The sequence below is a fragment of the Phyllostomus discolor genome, chromosome 5, assembly GCF_004126475.2.
Source record: "Phyllostomus discolor isolate MPI-MPIP mPhyDis1 chromosome 5, mPhyDis1.pri.v3, whole genome shotgun sequence".
In the NCBI taxonomy this organism is placed as follows: Eukaryota; Metazoa; Chordata; class Mammalia; order Chiroptera; family Phyllostomidae; genus Phyllostomus; species Phyllostomus discolor.
In genome coordinates this window covers 40,500,029-40,524,115 of record NC_040907.2, presented here as the reverse complement: position 1 = coordinate 40,524,115, position 24,087 = coordinate 40,500,029, and the positions used below count along the sequence as shown (strand labels likewise).

General features: G+C 44.6%; 1 protein-coding gene across 1 annotated transcript in view; it reads left to right on the top strand.

Annotated features, from left to right (window-relative positions):
• Window positions 1-24,087, top strand: part of C8B (complement C8 beta chain) — a 38,790-nt gene that overhangs the window by 5,567 nt on the left and 9,136 nt on the right. Inside the window, exons 2-9 of the mRNA XM_028513324.2 lie at window positions 2,271-2,427; window positions 5,381-5,522; window positions 7,475-7,616; window positions 10,074-10,206; window positions 12,611-12,808; window positions 16,623-16,863; window positions 18,871-18,999; window positions 21,408-21,571. Of these exons, the coding sequence (XP_028369125.2) occupies window positions 2,271-2,427; window positions 5,381-5,522; window positions 7,475-7,616; window positions 10,074-10,206; window positions 12,611-12,808; window positions 16,623-16,863; window positions 18,871-18,999; window positions 21,408-21,571 (1,306 nt within the window). The remainder of the gene's footprint in view (window positions 1-2,270; window positions 2,428-5,380; window positions 5,523-7,474; window positions 7,617-10,073; window positions 10,207-12,610; window positions 12,809-16,622; window positions 16,864-18,870; window positions 19,000-21,407; window positions 21,572-24,087) is intronic.

The following is a 24,087-nucleotide window of genomic DNA, read 5'->3' as shown; positions in this document are numbered from 1 at the left end:
CTGAAGCTCCCCAAGAGCTCAGCCCTGACCTGATCGTCCTCGAGAAAACAATCATATCCTGTCTCACCACTTTTCATGATCAGGTTTGTGTGTATCTGTAGTGCAAATCTCTCCCCTGGTTCTAAAGCCACGCAGGGGCCATTTACTGGATGACCCCACATAGGTGTTCCGTAGGCAACTGGGACTCAGTATGCTCCACACACATCTCCCCCAATAAGCTCCTTTGCTCCTGTGTTGCCCACCCACCCACCTACACACTCAGCCTGAAAACCAGCATCAACCTAAACCCCTCTCTCTAACCCAGACCCCATCCGATTACCCATCACTAACTATCTGTTCCACCGGAGAAACATCTCCTACATCTGTCCTTCCCACTCTCTACCCCCCACACTGCCATACCTCGGGCTCATGTCACATATCAGGCCGACTGCACAAGCCATCGACCTGTGTTTCCTGCCTCCAGCCTCTCCCCACCCCTGTGCAGCCTCCCCTTGGCAGTCACAGTGATGTCCTAAAGCACAGCAGTGGCTGTGGAGACTAGGTTTTGAAATCTTGCCTACTGGGCAGATTCTGGAAGAGCTGACATATGTTTCTCTTTTCCTACTTGCAGGCAGACTCTGAGTTCCAGAAGGCAGAACCTGTGTGGTATATGTAGTTCTCTGCATCTCCTGTAGCACAGCACCCTGAGTATGGTCTGTTCTCAGGAAATGTCTCAGACTCTTATCGTGAGAGGCACCCTGAAGACCACCTACTGCACACCTCTCCCTCCCTGAAAGGGAGACTCACACCTCTCCCTCTCTAGGCCATGAAAACAGAGGCTCAGAGCTGGGGAGAGAATTGCTTAAGATCTTACATCCAGCTGGTTGTATTCCCTGCACTGTCTACCCAGTGCTCTCACATACATTTAATTTGATCCTAGAAATAGTCTTGTGGGCTGGGTATGATTTTCTCATCATACAAATGAGAAAAATGAAGCTCACACAGGTTGCAAAACCAGACCAAGATGTCCCAGCTGCTGATAGACTGTCTTCTCTTCTTCTCCAGTTTTAATAGGAACTAGTGAATGCTTGACATTTATTTTAAATATATATAGCTTGAGAGCTGCGGGGGATGGGGAAGAAGCATTTCATGCATAGTTGGTAAATACCTATTCCTTAAATCCTACGACTACTTAGAATGTTTTATATTAAGGTAATACAATAAGTAGCTAATCTATCTGAAATCACTAGCTGAAGAAATGTTTTAAATTTATAGAATTGTGCACAGGGGTTCCTTGGTTTATACTGGGTAGCTCTATTCCAGATAGAAGTACTTGGGTGGCTCTTACTTGGAAAGCCATATTCTTGCAAAAGCAATGGAAACCAACTTATTTTTGGCAATTAGACTCTGAGAGGAGTCATGTGCCCAAACTGAAGTTATCATATCAAAGTTTATAGTACATAGTCTAGCAATCTAAAAAGGTTATTTTCTTAGACTATAAATCTGTCTTTTTAAAATATCAAGAAGTATGTGGTTGTGGTGGGAAGTTAAATGGGATAAGGGCAACTTAAGGGAGATAAAATGTTTCTGAAAGTTTAATTCCCAGTCTTCCCCATGACTATTCTGAAACAACCAGTTTGTACTTCTTAATCCCTTCACCTTTTTCACCCATCCCCCCAACTCCCTTCCCATCAGGCAACTGTCAAAACGTTCTCTGTATCTATGAGTCTCTTTCTGTTCTGCTTGTTCATGTATTGTGTTTTTTAGATTCAATTGTTGATAGATATGTAATTTTGTCATTTTATTGTTCATATTTTTATATATTTTTTTCTTTTTCTTAAAGCAGATCCTTTAATATTTCATGTAATACTTCTTGGGTAGTGATGAATTCCTTCAGCATTTTCTTGCCTGGGAAGCACTTTATCTGCGCTTCCATTCTAAATGATAGCTTTGCTGGATAGAAGTAATCTTGGTTGTAGGTCCTTGCCTTTTATCACTTTGAATACTTCTTGCCAGTCCCTTCTGGCCTGCAAAGTCCCTGTTGAGAAATCTGATGGACTGTCTTCTGATACAAGTTCAATACACTTTAGACCACAGCTAGCCATAATGCCAGGCACTCAATGGGTATTCAATAAATATTTGTTAGCTGAATTAACCTATATTTGAATGACAAACTAATACCTGTGCACAAATGAGCAAACATATATTTATTGACTAGATGGATAGGTGATTATATGTATATTTAATGCCCATCTGATATTTGACTTTCTTCACTCATAATGACTTTTTAGAGGTGAAAGGCCACCCTCTCTTGAGTCAAATGCAGTCAATGGGAGCCTTGCCAAGAGTAGGCAGACACGGAGTGTGGATGTCACCCTGAAGCCTATTGATTGTGAACTGTCCAGCTGGTCCTCCTGGACCAGGTGTGATCCCTGTCAGAAGAAAAGGGTAAGTACCTAGGCCTTGAGAGATCTCTAAGCTTCGAAAAACCTTAATCCTCAGCAAGATTGGCTGAAGCACTACCGCCAGTGCCTGGCACGTAGTAGGACCTCTGTATACATTGGCTGATTTAATGAATTAATTCCATTCCTCTGTGCTGCCAAGTAGCAATTACATTCTTTCTTTGCTCTTTCGGGTTTTTTTCTAAACTTATGTGTCCTTGCTCATGTTAATAGCTTCCTAATTAGGCTTCTTGCCTCCAACCTTGCCCTTTCAATCCATCTTTCCTCATGCAGCCAGAGGGAGGCATCAAAACTGCAAGCCTGGCCTGCCTTTCCCCAGCCTGAAATCACTCAACGTCTGCCCATGGTCCTCAGGATCAAGGCCATGCTTGTGGTATTAAAGGCTAGACCCCATGACTAGGCATGGCCTACATCTCCATAAAACATCCCCCACTCCAGCACACTGAACACTGGTATTTCCCTGACCGTCACACCTCTCTGTGCCTTTTTTCATGCTGCTCTCCCAGGCAGAGTGACCGTTCCCTCTTCCTTTACTGGCTAACACCCATTTGCAGTGTGAAACCCTGCTTAGGGACCAGTTTTTTTTTGAGGAGCCTTCCCTGATTTTTCAACCCCACTCACAGTTAGAGAGTCACCGTTTTATGATATATAATAGCTCCCTCTTCCTCCGGTATCCTTGTGCTTATCATTTACTGTTCTTTTATTATTTAGCTTTCCATGAAACTGTGAGCTGTTAAAGGCTTACTCAATTTTTTATCTTCATTAAGTAAGCCAACTTCTGCCACATGATAGGTGTTCCATAAATATGCATTGTTTGATCTCATTGTATTTTCTGATATCCTTGTAAAGAAGGGAGAATAGTTATTACACTCTCTATTAAGCAGATAGGTAAACAGAGAGGTAATTGCGTTCTCAGGTTCACCTAGTAGCAAATTCAGGCATTGAACTCAGGCCACGGGCTTCTTGTCTAGTGTTCCACCAGTCAAAAATGTAGTCTCTGCAGTATTGTCTTTCCTGCTCCCTTGTCGCAGGAGAGCTGACCCGGGATCCCAGCGCTGAGAGCAGCAGATGTGTCAGAGAACGGCTGCCATTTCCCCAGCTCCCTGGGAAACCAAACCAACCGTGGGCTAGGGGCCCGGGACAATTACACACTTAATTGGATCGATGTGGAGAGCCAAGCAGGATCATTTGGTTCCCAAAGTAGGCTTTATTGCTGAAGTTATCAACATTGATCCAATTATCTGGATAATTGCTTCATCTGCACCATAAACCAGGAGGACTCAGCATGAGCCACCCATTCCCCCAGCCATCCAGAGCTCTTCACTCGGAGTTCACCACACACTTCCCTCAGCTGACATCATCGCTGTCGGCAGGGTCACTGGCTGGAGGGAGAGGAGACATCAAACCTTCCAAACTGGAATTGGGAGATGTCTTTCCTCCAGCATCGCCACACTCCTCAAACCAATGTTTCCTTCAGTCTTCTCACGGTCGGGGGTAGTCTTCTCACAGTCTTCCTTTCAGACCTTGTTCCTGTCCAGCCAGCCTCTGCCCTCTAGGAAGACAGACCCTCTCTCAATGCAGAGGAGCATAGGTAAATGGTCGTCTATACTTTTTAAAATTTTTTTGGATTTCCAGAGAGTATACAGTTAATAGCTGCGGCTGGTGAATGTGTCATCCTGCAAAGGGGCTGCGAGCGTGGTTTGCCCCTTTCTGTTTCACCAGAATCCTGACTGTAACTGGCATTTGGAAGCCACCCAAATTGGATTACTTCCTTCCCCTGCCGTGGTAGCTCATTGCCCCGTAATGAAACACTAAACCCACCCTTACTGGGGCCTGGAAAGCCCTGCATTGCCTGCTGCTGCTCTGTCTTCCCCCATCTCTTGCCTCTTTCCCTCTTGCACTCTTCACTCCAGCCGTGATGAATCCCACTTCCAGGAACAAGGCCGGTTCTCTCTAGTCTCTCAGCTTGGCATAGCAGTTACCTCTACCCAGACTGCTCTTCTCTCTTTCCCTCACAGCTCTCTCCACGCTTGCCCAACCTTTCTGTTCATCCTTCAGGGCTCATTTTAGATGTCACTTTTCCATCTCCTAAGTGTGCACTAGGAATGCCCCTATGTGTCACAGAGCACTGTGGACTTCCTTTGTCAGGCCACCCACCTCACAGCCTGGTGTCTACCATCACCTGTGACCTCCCTGAGGGCAGCCCAGGGGGCAAATTATGATTAAAAACAAACAAAACAAGCAAGCACAAGTAATATCTACCTTTTTTCTTAACTCTTGGGTGGTTCAAATCAATATTTTAGAAATTCAATCAATATTCCTGAAATAAATAAACTGGAATGTAGAGATAAAGATTGACTGCTAATGGTTATTAATAATAATAAAGAAAAATAAGTACCAGAAATTTAGTGCCTACTATTTACCAGAAAACATAATGAGATTTCATATATACATCACATATGTAATTGAAACTTCACAACTATTCCTTTATGTAATTAATTATCTCCATTTTAAAGATCAGTAAACTGAGATCACAGAAGTTAAGTAACTTGGCCAACATAACTAGAAAGTATCAGAGTCTGCTGTGGCTCCCAAGTGCATGCTTTTGCATTTATAAGACACTGAAGTAAATGGGAATACTTGAGTCAGCCCAGTGGAGTAATCAAGCTGAGATGGTGGCTTCATGCTATTGAATGGGCCCCATCAATCTACTTATCACCTTTGACAGTTCCAGAGCCCATGCTTTCCCCATGTTCAGCAAACCTCTACTGATCACTGCAGATGCAGAGATCAGACAAGGCCCCTGCCTGCAGGAAGCTCACAGCACAGTTGAAATAGGTATGCAGCCAATCACAACGTGGAGCCTTAAGCACATATCCCTAAGCACCCAAGGTCCATGAGCTTCAGCCCTTGGCTCACCTGGAATCTGTCCACTCCAGTACCGACATGCCACCTTGCTGCGACCCTCTCAGTTCCATGGGGACCCATGCAGATTCTCTGACAAGGAAGCCGAAGACTGTGTTACCAGTGCACCATGCCGAAGTCAAGTGCGATGTGAAGGCATTGTGTGTGCACAGACAGGTACAAAGGGACATGGGAGTGGGAGGGGGAAGCTAGCAAATTAGGCAGTAGCACGTGATAACAGTGGTGCCAGCCCTTGCCTAGTGCTCAAAACCAGAGCCATGTGTCAGGCGAGGAGGCCTCCTTATCTCTTCAAATCTCTACCTCCTTCTACATGTATTGTTTCATCAAAACAATCCTGTAAAGGTGGTGTTAAGTATTATCCCCATTCTACACACTAAGAAATTGACACTTGGAGGAGTTACTTGCTGAAGGTTATACAGCAGGTAGGTGGAAAAGCCACAGTTAGAAATTTGGGGATTCCAATCACATTCACAGACATTAAGGACACCCAAAGGATGTGTACGGGAATCAGAAATCCTGTTGTCTCTTTCTGACTTTGTGACTTGGGAGAAGTTGCTTAACCTTTCTGCATGTTGGTTCTCACAACAGAAAATCCAAAGTGACATTACTACCTTACAAGTTTGTTAGAAGTTTCCAGCGACATGATGGGTGTGATAGCTCTTTTCAGACCTGGAGCTGAGCTGGCTCTGTCAGAGGCAGAGCCTGAAACAGTTAAATGAGGGTGGTTAGCATCAGTGATCTCTGAAAAATCTTTGGAGGGTCAGTTCCTGTCTTCTGCATTTGTGCATCCCCAAGTCCAGCATAGCCCCTAAGGTATGCTATGTCAGCAAAAGCATTTTGGAAGAAAGGAAGGAAAGAAGAAAAAAAAAAAGGACACATGGGTAGACAGACAGAAGGAAGAAAGGAGCACACAAATAAATAATCATCAGCTGCAGGACTAAGTAAATGCTTATTTTTTCAACTCATTCATCTGGCTCATTCAAGCAAACATATGTGTCTCTATTTCTGCAAGTGTCCAGCAAAAATAAGAGTATTTTGGTCAACCCAAATTATCTAGATAGGAGTTATGAGTCTCTATACTTACTGTAACCATGTGGACTATGCTGTGGGATCTTTCAAGAAAGAGTTAGGGATTTGTAGGACAATTTCTAAGGCTCATTGCAAATGCAGAATTCCATCCAATAAATCTGGAAGACTGTTTTACAGTGTGTCCACACACTCATTATGGCCAGCGTTCCATGATTCTGACCAAAGTCATAATGGTCATTCAGGCAGGCTTTAGTTTAATGCCTTGTAAGAAACATTTGAGGACCAGATTGTTATTCTTCTGCCTTTAACATCACAAGAACATTGGTTAAAATTGAGCAGACACGTCTAAGAAAATAGGGTCACCTGTATTATGGACTTCATCCCCCAAGAATATACAAATTATAGAGGAAATCAAGTTAGTCAAGTGCTGGAAATAATTTCAAACATGTAGTCCAAATACTTTTATAGTTGAAAAATAGTTCAAATGGCAATAGTCTTGAAGGCAGTGTGGTTTACTGGAAATAATTGTGATTAGGTAGTTACAGGTTCCAATCCTACAGCAAAAATTTATCAGCAATGTGCCCTTGGCCCACAAAAACACTAATTATAGTAATAATGACACCCAGTGGGTATGCACCATGAGTCAGTACTGTTCTGTTTACTCATTTAAATTCCCAGCAACCCTAGGGGTAGGTGGGTATGATGACTTACCTGTTTTCCAGATGAGTAAATTGAGGTGGGGGGTTAGGTAACATAAGGAAGGTCACATAGCTGGTATGATTTGCAGGACCCACCAAACCCACCTCTCTCCCCAGCCTCAGGGAGGGAAGTCTACTCAACCTCTACCTACCAGGCACTTACGTTTGCCCTCCCTTAATAATCCCCCCTCGAAGTGCTTTCAGACAAACAGCACTGGCCTCTTTGGGGGAGTGAAATGTAAAAGCCATTACCAACCCACTGTGATATGTGTCAAAGTATTAAAGGTCTAAAAGGTGCCTGCTGCCCAGTAGGTGCTCATAGTACAGAAGTTCCCCTCTGACAGCCCTGTAACTATGTGTGACATCATTTTTCCATCCCAGGGAGGTGTATAAACCGCAGACTTCTTTGCAATGGGGACAACGACTGTGGGGACCAGTCAGATGAGGCAAACTGTAAAAGGATTTATAAAAAGTGTTTGCAAGAAGTGGACCAGTACTGGGCAATTGACAATCTGGCTAGTGGGTAAGTTACTGTGTTTCTATGGTATAGATGGGAAGGCACATTAAATGTAATTCTAAAGAAGTAGAAGCTGATGTGCAAAGAGTTGTTTCTTTTCGCCTTTCTGACAAAGACTGTGGTGTAAGTGGATGTAAATGGCTGCTCTCTGAGGACAGTTCCAAGGAGCCACAGGAGCACCTCCCATCAACACACAGGGGCCACGAGGAGGGCCACGTTGGGAACACTAGGGACAGAGTTGTGCTTGGAGACCACAGAAGCTCCGCATGAGCCCCAGGGACACGTGTGCATTTAGCCCCTGCTCTGTGACCATGTGAGGGGCTGTCTAAGCCTTGCCTTTGAATCTCATCACCAAGTTGGGCAGGAGGTTTTATCTGCTTCTGTAACCCTGGGCCCTAGCACAGGGTCTGGCCCAGAGGAAGAGGCTCCTAAGTGGTTAGTGAAGGAATGGATTTCCAGGTTGGGTCTGCGGTCAATCTGTGTTTCAGGCTGCTGGGGGTCTCTGAGTGGGTCCAGTCCTCTGGCACAGCCAGAGGAGCTGGGTCAGAAGGGACCAAACGGGCCTGGTGTTTGCCCGGCCCACCTGCCCCATTCTGCAGTTCCTTGGCCTCTAGGGGGCAGAGTGAGAAGCTCCCCTCATGGGCTTTAAAAATCCCCATATGTGACAGAGTGTGGGGAGGAGAGCAGCGGCCCTGCTGGGATTCACTCTCTTCCTAAACAAAAATCCAATCAAGATCTTAAAAGGCTGTTATTTGAACAAGAGAGAGAGAAAGAGACTCCTCACGTGGGGAAGACATCCTCTCAAGGCCACCTACATGCATGTTATTATAACCCCCACCTCCTCTGTAAGGAAACTGAGACCTGGAAAAGTTAAGACAGTTCCCAGGGGTCACATGGCTGTCTCAGAGGACAGAGCGGACATTCAGAGCCAGCAGTGGACTCTGAGTGGACATTCAGAGCTAGGCAGTGGACTGCCTAGCTCTGAATAGTGAAGGTCCGAGCTCCCTGGCCACAATACCTCGGGTGAAGCACATATCTGTGGGAGGCTTCAGTTTTGTCATCTGTAGAAGAGAGGCAGTAAAACCCTTCCTCTGAGTTCTAGGAGGACTGAGTAAGCTAATGTGATTGTAAGAAACTGGTAAGTGAGAGGCAGCTTGTGTGGTGGGAAGAATGCAGCCTCTGTTCTTGAATTAGTCGCTCAGACAGAATCCTGGCCCCACTACTTGCTTCTGGAAAGTCAATTGCCTTCTCTGTGCCTCACTTTCCTCATCTGTTAAATGGGTCTAATAATAATAACCCCTATCTCATTAGAATTAAATGAGCCAAAGTGTGTAAATTTGACTATTACAGTGTCTCCACAAAGTAAGCACCACATTATATTTGTTAAATAAAATAAATATACAATTTTTTTAATGACATGTGACATTCTGCCATAGGGAAAAGAGCTTGAGACAATTCTGTTGGGAACAGAACCAAGGCCAATGGGTAGAAGCTGAAAGGAGACAGCTCCTTTCAACAACAGCAAAAAGAACTTTCGGTAGCAGTCAGACCTGAGCCACAGGATGCAGTGAGCGATAATGTCTAACTACAGGCAGGATTTCCATCCATTCTAAGTGGACACAATGATGTGTACCGCCCAGGGCTTCAGGCACACTGAGGTGTTGCACTGGGTCACCACAATACTACCATGTCTGTTTCAGTTAGACCTCAGTAAATGCTAATTATTTTACTGTCTCATGATGTGGGTCATACAGAAATTCAGAAGAAAACTCCCCTCCTCCAGGGGCAGACAGTCCAGTGGGGACACCAGACACATAATTAATAACAAGCATTTATCATGACCAAGCAGTATTCTAAACACTTAACAAATATGACATGTGCATTCCTCCCAACAGCCGCATAAGGTAGGTATTCTCCTTGTTCACATTTTATAGATGAGGAGACTGAGGCCAGTGTGGCCAAGGTCATGTAACTCGTAAATGACAGACCAGGAATTTGACCCAGGCTGCAGAATTTGTGTTCTTACCTGTTATGCTAGACGGCCCTTGTAAGGCGACTGTAACAGCACAGAACAATAACTGCATGAATGGGACAAGCACAATGGGAGGGCCTCTCTCCCAGCGTGGTACAAGTGTCAGTGAAGGCTTCACACAACTGGCAATGGCAGGGCTCGATCTCAAAAGATAAGGAAAAAAAAAATGGTAAATGGCTGGAAAGGCATTCCAGGCATAAGGAACAGCACTTATACATAAGAGAAGGAGTGGGGGACTAGGTAGGGTAGGTTGTGGGTGTGAGTGGCCAGAGATGAAGTGGGAAAGCTGGTTCCCACCAGCTATCAAGGGCCTTGAATGCCATGCCAAGAAATTCTGTAGGACCACCTACTGTTTGGTAGGTCCACCAGTTAAAATCACACAGCTCGCTGCTTACCCACCCCTCTTCTTCCTCTCCGTGCCTTTCCTGCAGGGTTAATTTGTTCACAAACAGTTTGGAGGGCCCAGTTCTTGATCACAGGTATTACGGCGGTGCGTGCTCCCCTCATTACATTCTGAACACGAGGTTTAGGAAGCCGTACAATGTGGAGAGCTACACCCCACAGGTATGTGGCAGCCAGGAGGTCCCTGCAGGGCAGTGAGCACTCAGGGAGAAGCTGGCCAGCACGGCTGAGAGGCCAGGCCTGCAGCCTGCGACTGGGTGAGCTTGGGGCATCCCTTTATCTCTCTGCACTTCAATTCTTCATGTGTAAAGTGGGCAGTTCCTTCCTCACAACATGGGGTGAGGCTGCCATGCTGCACAGAGTAAGAGCAACAGTTGTAGTAGCAGTAATTGTACTAACAACAATATCAAAGCTACCAGGAAAACAGAAGAATAGCTCAGGATGTGGAGTCTCACTGATGTGATGGCTCTGCAATTTCCCTCTGTGTAATCTTAAATGCTCCGAGTCTCCCTTTTCTTGTCTGTCTGTCTGTCTGTATTTATTTATTTATTTATTTAAAATATTTTATTGTTTAAGCTAGCACAGTTGTCTCAATTTTTCCCTCGTTGCCCCCTCCACCCAGCCCACATCCCAACTCCCATAGTCAATCCCCACACTTTTGTCTATGTCCATGGGTCCTTCGTATATGTTCTTTGACTAATCCCCTCTCCCCATCTTCAAACTGAGAGTTACAAAGGTTCTACCCTGCGGGGAGAGGACTACTTCAGGAACGTGGTAAGCGCTTAGCACACCTGCTGAACGGTGGCCCTTGGGAACGTTAACTCTTGGTGTTACCAAGTCCTTACCTGTTAGAGCTGGGCATTGTTCTAAGCATTCGAAGTCATATGAAGCTCTACCAACAGCAGCCGTGTGAGGCACACGCAAACTGAAAAGCGTTCTGACAGAGACCAGGGTTTAGAACAGACTGTGTTACTGTGAGTGACGTACACTTAAGGTCTGAGAAGACATTGGGGCCCAAAGCCTGGCTCTGCCCCTGGCCCCAGTTTTACTTCAGCCTCAGCTCCTTTTCTGCTCTGGGCCTCTCTCTCCTCATTTGTGAAATGAGGGGCTGGACTAGATGACCTTCCTGGTAGCTTCCATTTCAAAAACCATGCATTCCTGGAGTTCAAGCCACTACCCCACCCACTGCCCTTCCTGCCCCCATTGTCCCCACACGGACTTATTGGCCAACAGAGAAAAAGGGAGCCTGGGACAAACGCCCTCCCCCATGGGGCCAGGGCCCTCCCCGCAGCCTGTACTTCCCAGAGAGGATCTTAGGACAGCCATTGATCAACCAGGCCCAGGCAGGGTATATGGGGGAGCAAATATGGAGGGCCAGGGTATATAGGTTTACACTTGTTTGTATGGAAGATAATGCAATAATTAATCAATAATACAAGAATATACTCTGTTGTACGTACTCACAACTGTAAACCTACTTTTGCTCACACCTGTATATCTTAGTCTCCCCTCTTTGTAGCCGACTTTTTCTGAGTGCTGTACCGGGTGCTATACAGTATTTTACCCATATAAACGCAACTCTCGGAACAAGCCCAGTGGCAGGAATAATTATTGCCTGCATTTTACACATGAAGGAACTGAGGCATGGACAGATGAAGTCAGATGTCCAAGGTCACCCAGCCTGAAAATGGCAGCCTTATTCTAGGCCCCAACAGGCAACTGGGATCATGTCTGCCTCTGTACTGGCAGCTGAGGTGTTATGGAAACTCAGGTGTCTAGAAGCTGATGATGGTTGGGGTAGGGGTGGAGAGAGTTTGGGACTGGCCACTCCAGGGCCACCAAGGCAGTACCCCTGGCAGTTCCCCTGAGCACAAAACAGTCAGCCCTGATTTTTAAGCAGGGAGCTCTTCTGAGGTCTCTCAAGGGCATCTCCCCACCCTTGTCACCTTGTCCCCACTGCACCATCTTTGGTCAGACCCTCATTTCCTGTCTGGCATTCCTCTTACAGCCTCCTCATTGGCTTATCTCTCTGACCTCAAAGTTGTCCCTACCAATCCAACCACTATGTTGTCCTAGAATGGACAATCTTCTTGAGGTTTGGCTCCTCTTTGGATTAAGTCCAACTTCAGAGCAAGTCATCCAGAAGCCTCAGCATTTGTATAGCAGCACATTCTCTCACAACATCCCTCTCTTCTCCTCACTGTCATGTCTTCTGATGCAACCACACTAGAACCCGTGCGGTTTTTAAATACATCCTGCCCTTTCCCACCTCCATGCCTGTGCCTAAGCCAAGTTCACAGCCCAAAAGTTCTCCTACCTTTCTGCCAATTCAAATCCAAACCAGGCACTCAGTTCTAAATATCTCCTCCCCGTATTGAACACCTCTGTTTCTTCTGCTGGATCAGGAGCCCTGGGGGGAGGGACAGAGCTGGCTTTGAGTTTCTTGTATCCAGAGCACCCGCTCCAGTGTCTGGCACATAGTAAGAGTACCGTGGATGTTTGTGGGCTTTTACTGAGCTGACATGAATCAAATAAAATAAAAACATGTTCTTTTTTCTTCCTTTAGACCCAAGGCAAATATGACTTTACACTGACAGAATATGAATCATACTCAGATTATGAACGTAATACTTCAAGTTTGGAAACCAGCAAATCTAGTTTCAGGGTTGGTTTTGGAATAACTGGAATATTTGAATTTTACGCTAACTCAGCAAGTGATATTAAGAAACATTTTATTCAAAGAACCAAACAATTTGCTTATACTGTAAGTACCCTTTTGTTGCTCTTCAATTTCTATGTATTCACTTTGATTTTCATGCCCACTTATGTGGTTATATTCCACATTACTACTAGTCCTAGCAACCAATTATGTTTCTGTTATCTTGAAAGTCCTTCATACACACAAAAAATAGCATGGTCTTATGTCAACTTACTTTTTAAAAGGCCAGGCAGCAGTGGTCTTCTCAAATATGCAAAGGAAACAGACTTCCAGGAAGTCCAGGAACCTCAGAGAGTCCCAAAGAAGTTGGACCCAAGAAGGAACACACCAAAGCACATCATAATTATACTAGCCAAGGTAAAAATAAAGGAGAGAATCCTAGAAGCAGCAAAAGATAAGGAGACAGTTACCTACCAAGGAGTTACCATCAGACTGTCAGCTGATTTCTCAGAAGAGACCTTACAGGCAAGAAGGGGCTGGGAAGAAATATTCCAAGTTATGAAAGGCAAGGACCTACATCCAAGATTGTTCTATCCAGCAAAGCCTTCATTTAGAATGAAAGGGCAGATAAAGGGCTTCTCAGATAAGGTCAAGTTAAAGGAGTTCATCATCATATTTACCTTCGTTTTCTAAGAGGCTTTTCCCCTTGGTTTTCATTAACTTAAGATTGTAGCTATGCCAGACCAAATCATCTCTAGATACTTTTCAAACCCAGCAATTTGACTCCCACCTCAAACATTCAGCTGACATTCCTCTCCAGAAATTCACCCAAGACCTATTCTCTGACTTTTGGGGGGCTTTTGGTGGAGTTGACCTCACATCACACACCTGTTTCTCCTGTGTTCTTCCAGCTTTGTATCAGTTCCCTTCCCTGGATCTAATATCTCCATATGTTCTTCTTTTTAAAAAATATGTGTATTGATCTGAGAGCGAGAGAGAGGAAAAAAGAGAGAGAGAAAAACATTGATTGGTTGCCTCCCATACATGCCCCTACCGGGGACTGAACCCACAACCATGGTCTATGCTCTGACCGGGAATTGAACCCCCAATCTTTTGGTGCATGGGATAACACTCTAACCAACTGAGCCACACTGGCCAGGGCTCTCTGCCTGTTCCTTAATTTGTGACATCTTCTTTTCTTCCTTTACAGCCAGCCGGGTGACCCTTTCTGTACACCCCCCTCCTCTATGTGAACAAACATGAGCTTTCATCACTGCTCCTCACCTTTCTGTTAAGCTCTGACCAGTCATCACCTGCTCCTCTGGGCATCATACCCTGCATACTTCACTGACACTCCAAAGCATGTTCTTCCTCTTAAATTTTCTGTGTGAAATATTCTTTTTTCTACTACTTTACTGGGCTAAGAATTTCAGAATCATATTTGATTCTCTTTTCAGTTCTGCCATTTTGGGCCACCCAATCCTTTAATACAACTCTTTAATATTTTTAAATCTTAACTCTGATCCCACCTTAACTATCCCAGGCCCTGTTGTCTCTTGCTCTGCCCTCCTCAAGGGTTTCCTGTCTTTCAATTTGCCCCTTCAAACATCTGTGCTGCCAGAAAAATGTTTCTGTGATGCCAATCTAATCATCTCAGCTGCTTCCAATTGCCCGTAAGATGAAGGTCAAAGTCTTCCTTGATGGAAGACGAGTCATAGGAGTGGGAAGTAATGGGTTGTGTGATGTTGGAGAACAGGTGACAGGCAGATGTGAGGAACCTTGAATTCCAGAGTGAGGGAGGTGCATTTTCTTCCCTGAGCCTTTTCAACCTGGGTGTGACATGATAGAAAATTAATCTGAGAGGTACATGGGGAGACCAAGACTTAAAGTTGGCAGTGATTTATGTGAGAAGAAAGGGTGAGGGGCTCAGAAAGATCTCTGCTGCAAAAATACCAACCAGGAGAGAATGTGTAGTAAACCTTTATTAAACTTTAATTATCTTGGTTTGTTTTTCCTCATCTTCTAGGCTGTGAGTTCCTTGGTGGCAAAGTCTGGCTTTTTACATTTTCAGATTCAGGATGGCACTCTGTAGGTGCTCGTGATGGAGGATAGAACTAATTAAAGGGAACTTTCCTTGTTAAGAGAGAACATGAAGGGCACCACCCATTTACTCCCTTACTTTCTTCTCCTGTCTCTCTCCTTTTCTTCTCCTCCTCCCTAATTCAAATAGCCACTTGCAGACTGCTGACATTGTACGAGGCACTAAACTAGAGACTTGGGACCCAAAGACACATATAGCATGATTCTTGCTTTTACACTCACAGTCAGTACGAGAGGCAAATGTGTATGTAGGTAACCTACTCTTAATCTTCTAATAGCAGTTGTAATACAGAACTGTGTATGCTATGAAGAAAATATAAGCAAAGTGCAATGCAATCCTAGAAAACAGAGTATGTGTACAGGAAATCCAGAAATGATATTGAATAGGTGGCAACAGCTAAGCAAGGACTTAAAATATAAGTAGGTGTGTGCCAGGCAGAAAAGGGAGGGAAGAGCAGTTCCAGCAGAAGGAACAGTGTGTGCAAAATTATATTATGAAATAAAAAGGCAGATTGGGGAACAGTAAAATGTGAAATGATGCTTGAAGTATGGTGTGGGTGACAGAAATAGTAAGGTATGGAGAGGAAGACCTGAGGGTTGTAGAAGCTAAAGCCAGAGAGGCTATTGGAGCACCGATTGTGAAGCTCATGTATTCAAAGTAAGGGAGTTGATTTTATTCTGGAGGCAACAGCAAGCCAAAGCATGGGTTTGTTTTAAGCCCCAAGCGGCATTATAATAATGTGATCAGAATGTAAGGATGTCAGTTCTGATTAGAAAAAGAAGAGAGATGGGTGGGAAAGCTTTTATAATAACCCAAGTGAGAGATGAAGCCTCAAACACTCAGAAAAGTCATGAACAGAGCACCTAGTGACGGCGTAGGTTGGAGGGGCAAGGAAGGAGCAGAGTCACGAGTCACTGGGGCAGGACTAGAATGGGTGGGTGCCAGGCAGACACCAGTGAGGGCACTGGGGGGAGGGGCACACTCAGAGCTGGCATGGCTTTCTGGAACTGATCGGCCAGGCTGCTGAAGTTTTAAGATTGGGGTAGAATGTACCCCATGGACAGTTCCCACTTTTGCACCTTTTTCTCGGCATCCACAGCAGTGTAGCAGCCTCTCCCCTCAGGGGCTGTTATACGAACAGCTCCTGGATGTTTGCACGTCACCTAGCATGGCCACCATTCAGATGATCCCACAAACCAGCGTCACCAAACTTTTTCTCTAAAGGGCCAAATGGGCTTTGTGGGGCTGTAGAGGCTCTGTTGACACTACTCAACTGTGCCACTGTAGTGTGACAGCAGCTTTGGACATAAACACTTGGGCATGGCTGTATTCCAATAAAACTGTATTTTCAAAACCAGGCATTGATTTTGGCATGCAGGCTGTGGCTCATTGTGTCTTGCCATACACAACAATGTCTTGCCTCCCTAAAGCACTGCTTTCACTTTTCCTTGAGTAGCTTTTCTTCTGAAGAACATAAAGAAGTTGCCTTTTTGGGTCAGCAAATCCCGTGTCCCAGCACTGTTGCCACATGTGCCCATGCTGCCCCCTGCCGTGTCTTGTTTCTGGTTACCTCCCCTTTTCATTCCTTATTTGCTACTTTAAAGAGGTGAGTGAAAAGCTAGCTCTTCCAAGCTGAAAAGGACATCAGAATATTTATGAGACATGTCAGAGAGGCCGTCTTCCCTCAGGTATCCTAAAGGAATCATAAGAGTGATGACCCTAGACCGAGAACATAGGCTGGTATTTGGAAAGTTCATCTTCTCGTTCCAGATCCCTACCTTTAAATGTCTGGTTTTCCCATGTTGGTATTTCATTTAGGGAAGCAACTTTCTGCACGCACGCTCTGACCTTGAAGTGGCACGTTACAAGCTAAAATCCCGAAGCCTCATGCTGCATCACGAATTCCTTCAGCGAGTCAAGCAACTGCCCCTGGAGTATGGCTATGGGGAGTACAGAGATCTTTTCCGTGACTTTGGGACCCACTACATCACAGAGGCCGTGCTTGGGGGCATTTATGAATACACACTTGTTCTGAACAAAAAGGCCATGGGGAAAGCAGGTACATGACCCAGGGGACCAGGGCTTTCCTACCAGGGCACATGTGAGCTGTGTGCGGTGACAGAAAGGGCTTCCATTAGTTTTGGAAAGAAGAGTTTTAAGTCATGCTCCTTGTTTTCCTTCTCCTTCCCTGACTGTACTTTTACAGTTTCATTTGCATATTCTTCCTCATTTTTTTAACTTGGTAAGGTTGGTTCACTACCCAGCCTTCAGTCCTGGCAGTCCTCTTTCTCCAGCTCCTCTGTAGACAATAGTGTCCAATCTCAGAGCTTTCGATGCCTTCACCATGCAGATAACTTCCACGTTTTATCCCTCCTGGCTCCCTTCTCTGTCAAAATGCCTCGTTGATATCTCCATTTGAATGCCTAACAACCATCACAACTTTAATATGCCCTGCAAAGAAAATGTTTGCTTTTCTTTCCCAAATATATTTCTCCCATTGTCATCCACATCTCAGAATAGTTCTGTCATCTAACCCAGAGACTCGGGCAAAAACCTAGGAGTCAACGGTTGATTATTGTACCTTCCTGTCAACCTATTAGCAAGTCCCATCAGCTTAGCCCCTGATTGTCTTTTATCTCTGTCTTTACCACTACCATCTTACACTCACCCCAGGACTGGTAATTCTCAAAATGTGAATGTGGATTATTTGAGAATTTTGTAAGAGGCAAACCCTGATTCAGTAAGTTCCAGGCAAAACCCAAGATTCTGCATTTCTGGGAAGCTTTGATGTGATGTCAGTGCTGCTGTCCCATAAACCACACTTTAAATATTGAGGTTGCAGATTATTGCCATTGCCTACAAACTAATATTCAATTCCCATCCCTCCTCTACAATCTGTTCTCCATACATATATTACCAGTCTTTGCAATTGTAATTAACTACAAGTCTAAGGCATGATTCCTGCTTCCTAAACCAATACTGTTTCCAACAGCCTGGCATTTGTCAGACTAAGTGACTTGCCCTGGGCCACAGAGTTTACAGTAGCAGAACTGGGGCTTGATTATAAGTCCAGGGCACTTGCTAGAAGCCACATGGTGCATAATGTAAACTTATGTCATGGTGGCCTCAGTCTTACCAAGATTGAGGGTACCTTTCTCCATACCAGTGGTATCAAAAGTGATTTTCATGCTTTCTCAAATGGGCTCTGGGATAAAATAAATTGGGGAAACATGACAGATCCCACTTTAGGCATTTCACAAGCATACCGCCATGAAGTGACCCTCCGCCTGTTCTGATGCAGCACTGGTTGCACTTACTTGACCACAGAAGTCCCTTCTCTTATAAAAATTACTAATACAAGAATTATAAGAGATATTATCAAGGGACTCATGTTTCAAAAAACATGCTTTGGGGAATCTGCACCAATATCATGAGACAACCTGAGTAGTCAAAATTCTGGTTCTTGCACTGACCTTAAAGTGCTGCAGAAAGGTGCTTACAAGGCATACCTGAGATTTCAGCTTGCCCAGGGGAGGAGGATGCCTTAGGGAGAATTAGAGTGGGACAAGTGGGAAATGATCCAAAACTGAGGAAGAAATTGGAATGGGCCCCTTTGCCAGGTACTATACCAGACACTTGATACGCATTACCTCAATTAATCAATTAACAAGCTCTTTCTACTACATCAAAGATGAGAGAAGGGTGGGTCAAGGGAAGGGAGATGATTGCAGCAGCTTATATTCATCAGCTCAATCCCTAGAGACCTGATAAGGAGCCACATTTTTAGAAAAGGGTTCTCTGAGTACTTCCCCCTCTTTGGCGGGAGGCAAGAACCCTCAGTGTCTCTGAGAAGGCTGCAGGGGAAGCTGACACTCATCTCTTAGGAGGTCTCTGCCCTGGTGCAGTAGCTGTTTGCATTTCTTGTCATCAGGCTGGCCACCCATTCATTTGCACCTTAGTCCCTGCATGACCCCATGATATCCAGCCAGGCCTCTGGAATCAACACAGGGAAAAGGACAGGATGAATCACCTTTAGGTCAAGAGCCTCTTTTCTTGCTTCTTTCAGGTTATTCTCTTGCAGATGTTCATGCCTGCGCCCAAGCAGGTTTTAAAATCGGTGCTGCCATGAAGGTGGTCTACCTCAGTCTTGGTGTGTCACTGGCCACATGCACGGGTATTCTGAGGGAAATAAACGGTGAGTGGCAGGGGCCTGTGACTCCTATGCTTATCCTCTTTCCCTCTAGAGCACCTCCAGGACTTCATCTTTCTTTACATTAAATACTGGATATTCCGAGGTATTTCAATTAAAATAATAATAATTCATTCAGTAAAAATTTACCTAGCCCCTACTATGTGCTGGGCATACAAAAATGAATAAAACTGCACTTCTATCCTCATGATAGTCACATGAAGTAGGCAAACAAAAAACCAAAGACAAGATAGTGATGAGGACCAAACCCAGCCTGAGGCATCAGGGAGGGCTTCCTAAGGGAGGCATCATTTGAGTTGCCACTGCAGGAGTCAAGTGTCAAGGTTGTGTTTTAGGCAGGAAAAAAAAATCTAACAATGGGAAATTAGTCCAGGGGCTAATTTGAGCCCCAGTTGGCTGGGCTAGAGGCAGGATGCTGGGGTCAGGGGAGGTAGGCGAGAAGACTAGCCCTTGCCTGAGACGATGGGCTTTAGAGAGACTAGAAGAACAAGCAAAATAAAAAATAGTGCAGCAGAGTCCTCATGGCAGGAGAGGCCAGGTTGGGGGTGTGCACTGAACCCAGGGTGTAGAGCCAGGTTAGGAGCAGGAAACTCGAAGGCCATAGAAGGGAGCTGGGATGCACCATGGCCAGTGGGGGAGGAAAGAGAGGTTGATGAGCAGGGCTCCAGTCCCCAGCCCCTTCTGCACCTCAATCAGCTCTCCTTCATCTGCTGTACTTACTAAGTTTTATGTGAGCAAGAGTTCCACAGCTGAGACAAAACAACAACAAAAAAAATTAACCACTCATCTTGAACAGTATTTTGCACTGTGGCTGATGTGTGGTTGACGTTTATTGGTTCATCTTGGTGTGGCTGGGTTGGAAGATGCATCCTACATATGGAAGCATACATAAAATACAGGTGCTCTTTAAAGACCGCTAGTAAAACAACCCCCCATCCAGGTCATCCAGGAGAACATTGCTCAGCACCCCAGAACCCTCACCAGTCACAACCCTTCCTTCCTTTCCAAGACAGCACCATCCTGACTCCTGTGTCAACCATGCTCTTCCTTTCTTAACAGTTTCACCTCCCATATGTATCACTGACCAGTATGGCTCAGTGTTGCTTGTCTTTGAACCATGGATGGATGGAATGCAATCTGTTCAGTTCTGTGGGGGGCGGTTTTCATTCAACATCATGTTTTTGTATATAAATATAACTACTTCATTTCCATTACTGCATAAATACAGCACCTTGTCTATCCAACTGTTAAGTTTGGGTCTTTTGCTATCTCATACACTTAGAACCAATACTACTATGATCATTCTCACTCAGGCATCTGGTCCACTTGTGCAAGTGTCTCTCCAGGGACCACACCTAGGAATGGAATTGCTGGGTTGTTGATAAGTTGTTTTTCTACACTAGATAGTGCCAAGCTGTTTTCTAAAATGGTTGTACCAGTTTACACCCCTACCAGCAGTATGCAAGGCTCACTTCATATGATGCTCAGCTGTTGCAGACTCAGAGCTGAGTAGCCACTTTACACCAGTTCTTTTGGTCTTGGGCACATAGGCCAATTAGAATGGGAATGACTCACTGAGGTGACTGAGGGCTTTCTGGGAACTCCAAGAAAAATCAAAATAATAATCAGTCTATAGTAGACACTCTTTCGTAAGTATCTATCCCCTGCAGAACCCAGCCGTTACAGATTTTCCCAGCTTTGTCATCCCACACAAAGAAGCGATATAGCTTAGAGCTTGGGCAGAGGTATCTACATAAATTCCTTCACACCAGTGCCTAAGATTTCTTCTCTGCTAAATAAGAATTACATACTTTCTATGTCATAGTGAAGGTTGAGTGAATACATGCATAACACTTAGATTAGTGACTGACACGTGAATGATCAGTACTTATCTACCAATTTACCTATCTATGATCTATGAATCTATTCCTATGTATAGATGGATTTATGTATCCATCTATTTACCAATTTATTTACCTAACTATGATCTATCAACTAAGCCATATGAATGTATATATATATATATGTCGCTATGTATCTATCTCTCAACTATCTACTAATTTCTTCACATACCTATGAGCTGTTTATCTATCTATCTATCTATCTATCTGATATCTATGTTCCATTGACTAACTTAGTGACTGGCATTTATAGATGCTCAAAATAAATGCCCCTCTTGTTCTGTCCCCAACTTGCATTGCATATGATTGGGTGAGCTGCTTTTTGCCCATTGCAGGGTGCCTCCCTTGCTGGCAGGAATGTGTCTTATCTGTCCACTTCTCCAGGGCAAGCTCAGTGAATATCGTGGTAACCAGGCTGTTAGCTGGGTTGCAATAAATTCTAAGGTGCAAAAGTAGATTACCTGACATTCCAGGTCTCTGTGTCCATATCAGACAGAAACAAGAAAAATGGCATGGTAGAGGATTTGGTGGTCCGAGTGCGAGGAGGAGCAAGTGAGTACATCACCGCCCTGGCGTACAGGGACCTGCCGACTGCAGACCTGATGCAGGAGTGGGGAGACGCAGTGCAGTACAACCCAGACATCATCAAAATCAAGGTACAGCTTGGCAGCTGCTCTACGGGTCCTTCCCCTATTCAGAAACAGCCATGAGGGGCTCCTGTGAGCCAGAGTGTAGGATACAGAGCTCAATAAAACTCAGCCCCTAATCAGGAGATGCGTACATTATAGTAGAAAATGCATCTGGAATGAACTGATTACTATATACTGCTCAGCACTGGTTAGAAACTCCTGACTCCTTCTCACTTGGGCCCCCAAGTTGCTGGAGAAGATGAACCATCAGCTTCTATCCCAGCCTTGTTAATATTGTTTCTGTTTCATCAGAGAATTACTCATTCACTTATTTGTCCATTTAAATAGTCATTCAGGCAACCAACAAATAGTTGCTGTGTTCCTGCAATGTGATAGGAACTCAGGCACTGGAGGAAAATAAAGGAACGTGCAAGGATGAGAAATACAGTCTGCACCAAACAGTAGGACACATCCAGGCGTAACTATCTTACAGGGCAGGATAATATATCACAGTGATCACTAACATCTTTGGGGCACGTATTCATGACACTTGGCCAGGGGCTTTAACAGTCTTATTTGATTTAATCACCACAAGTCTTCAGATTAAGTGTGCTTATCTCCATTTTGTGGCTGATAAAAACCAAGGTCACAGAGGTTGCACCTATCTGTGGTTGCTGGGGAGTCTCTGATAGGTCTGGACCTGAGACTTGCACATGTTCCCTCCCCTCCAGACTTTTAAAAAATAATGATCCCAACCACCTGTCACCCAAACAAGAATGGTTTTGCAAACTTAAACTAAAAAGACATTTGCTGGAACGGGACTGTCATACACATCAGCAGCAGTAGGTCCTCGCCTGTGGGGCCTTCAGGATGGTGTCCATGTCATATCTTACACCGTCCTCTTCTCACCGTCATCTGTATAGTCATTGAGCGTCCAGCCTCCGGCCCCTGGAGATTTACTCTTGCAGCGAAGGAGGGGAGCTGAGGGGCTAGCACTCTGACGGGAGGCTCTGTACTTCCCCACCCTGACAATTTTCCACAGGGTCTTTATTTGTATGTCAAGTGCACAGCCCTCCAGAACCAGAATGCTGCCATTCAAATCCTTTCCTCTGCCACTTATTCAGTAGTGACATGTAGGCAAGCATCGAGAAGAACAGAATTGCAGGCAGCTCCAGAGAAATCTAGGATTAGCTGATGGCACAGTAACATGAGTTGGTATCATATATGGGCATAGGAGAGAACAGAGTTCAGGGAAAAATAGATCCCTGGCATTTACATTTTAGTTATCTCTTACCTGAACCTTTTATTTAAAACTGAGAGTTAATGGATTGCCTTGATTACCTATCTAAATAGGTTGGACATGCTATCCTGGGCATTGGGAATGCCGAGTGCCAAGCATATGTTGTGATATGGGATGTGGTGTGTGGGGGCCATGTTTGCATCCTAATCATCTCAAACAGGCCTACAAACAACCACAGATATGTAGCACTTTCCTGAGTCTTCTCAGCACACGTGGCACATAGTAGAAAGTCACACCCACGACCAGTATAGGGCTCTGCAGGCCTAAATGGGCTGAAAAAGGGGAAGAGATTGGAGAATCAGAGATGTTTTCAAGGAGCTTCGGGGGGGCAGGATTGTTGAAGGTTTTTACCTCTGTAAAACCTCTGCACTTCCTCTGTACATTCCTAACCTGAGTTGGAAACATACATTCTGGGCATCCCAATCCTTCTTGCAGTTTCTGGCAAGAGAAACCTGCAAATGGCTTCACATGATCTCTGACTAATTCTCCTCTGCAGAGTCAGCTTACTAGGTAGCTGGAGCAGTGATTGCTTCCCAGGACAGCAGAGCCCACTACACAAGCAATTCCTACACACAAGTGTTGGCCAAGGCCGGTGTTGAAGACCACGATCTGAGTCAGGATTCCTGTAGAAGCCAGGTGAATGGGGAAGGATGCCACAGAAGAACCCCATTCCCACTGTTTACTGGTGAACTTAGACACAGAGAGAGGGCTCTTTGTTTGCAGGAGAGTTAAGAGAAAGTGATAGACATGAAAGTGATATAAAGAAAGTTCTGAGCACAAAAGATTAACATGACGTTCATGATGCAGCAGACAAGCATATGTCTAAAATATAGAAAAACAAGTAAATTTAAAATGCATTTGCTTTGTGATTATAACAAAATTCAAGAAAATGAGGAATGTATGAAATAAAAAATAGGATCAGAGATGTTTAGACATGAATCAGGTGAAAAGGGACATAGTTGAATACAGGAAACCAAACTCACAATAGCAGAATTAAAACCTACATGGGGAACTATAAAGAACAGAATTGACACTGCAGAAAATTGAGCCAGTGATGTGGAAGGTGCTATAAAAATGTTCTTAGAATGTAGGAGCACAAGGCAATGAGATTAAAACAATTATATGAAAGAAATATAATGGACAGAGAGTGCAGACTTACAATCTAAAACTCAGGGACTTCTTCCTGAGGAGGAGACAAGATTAAGTGTGAAGATGCATTAATCAAACACATAATGAGGGAAAT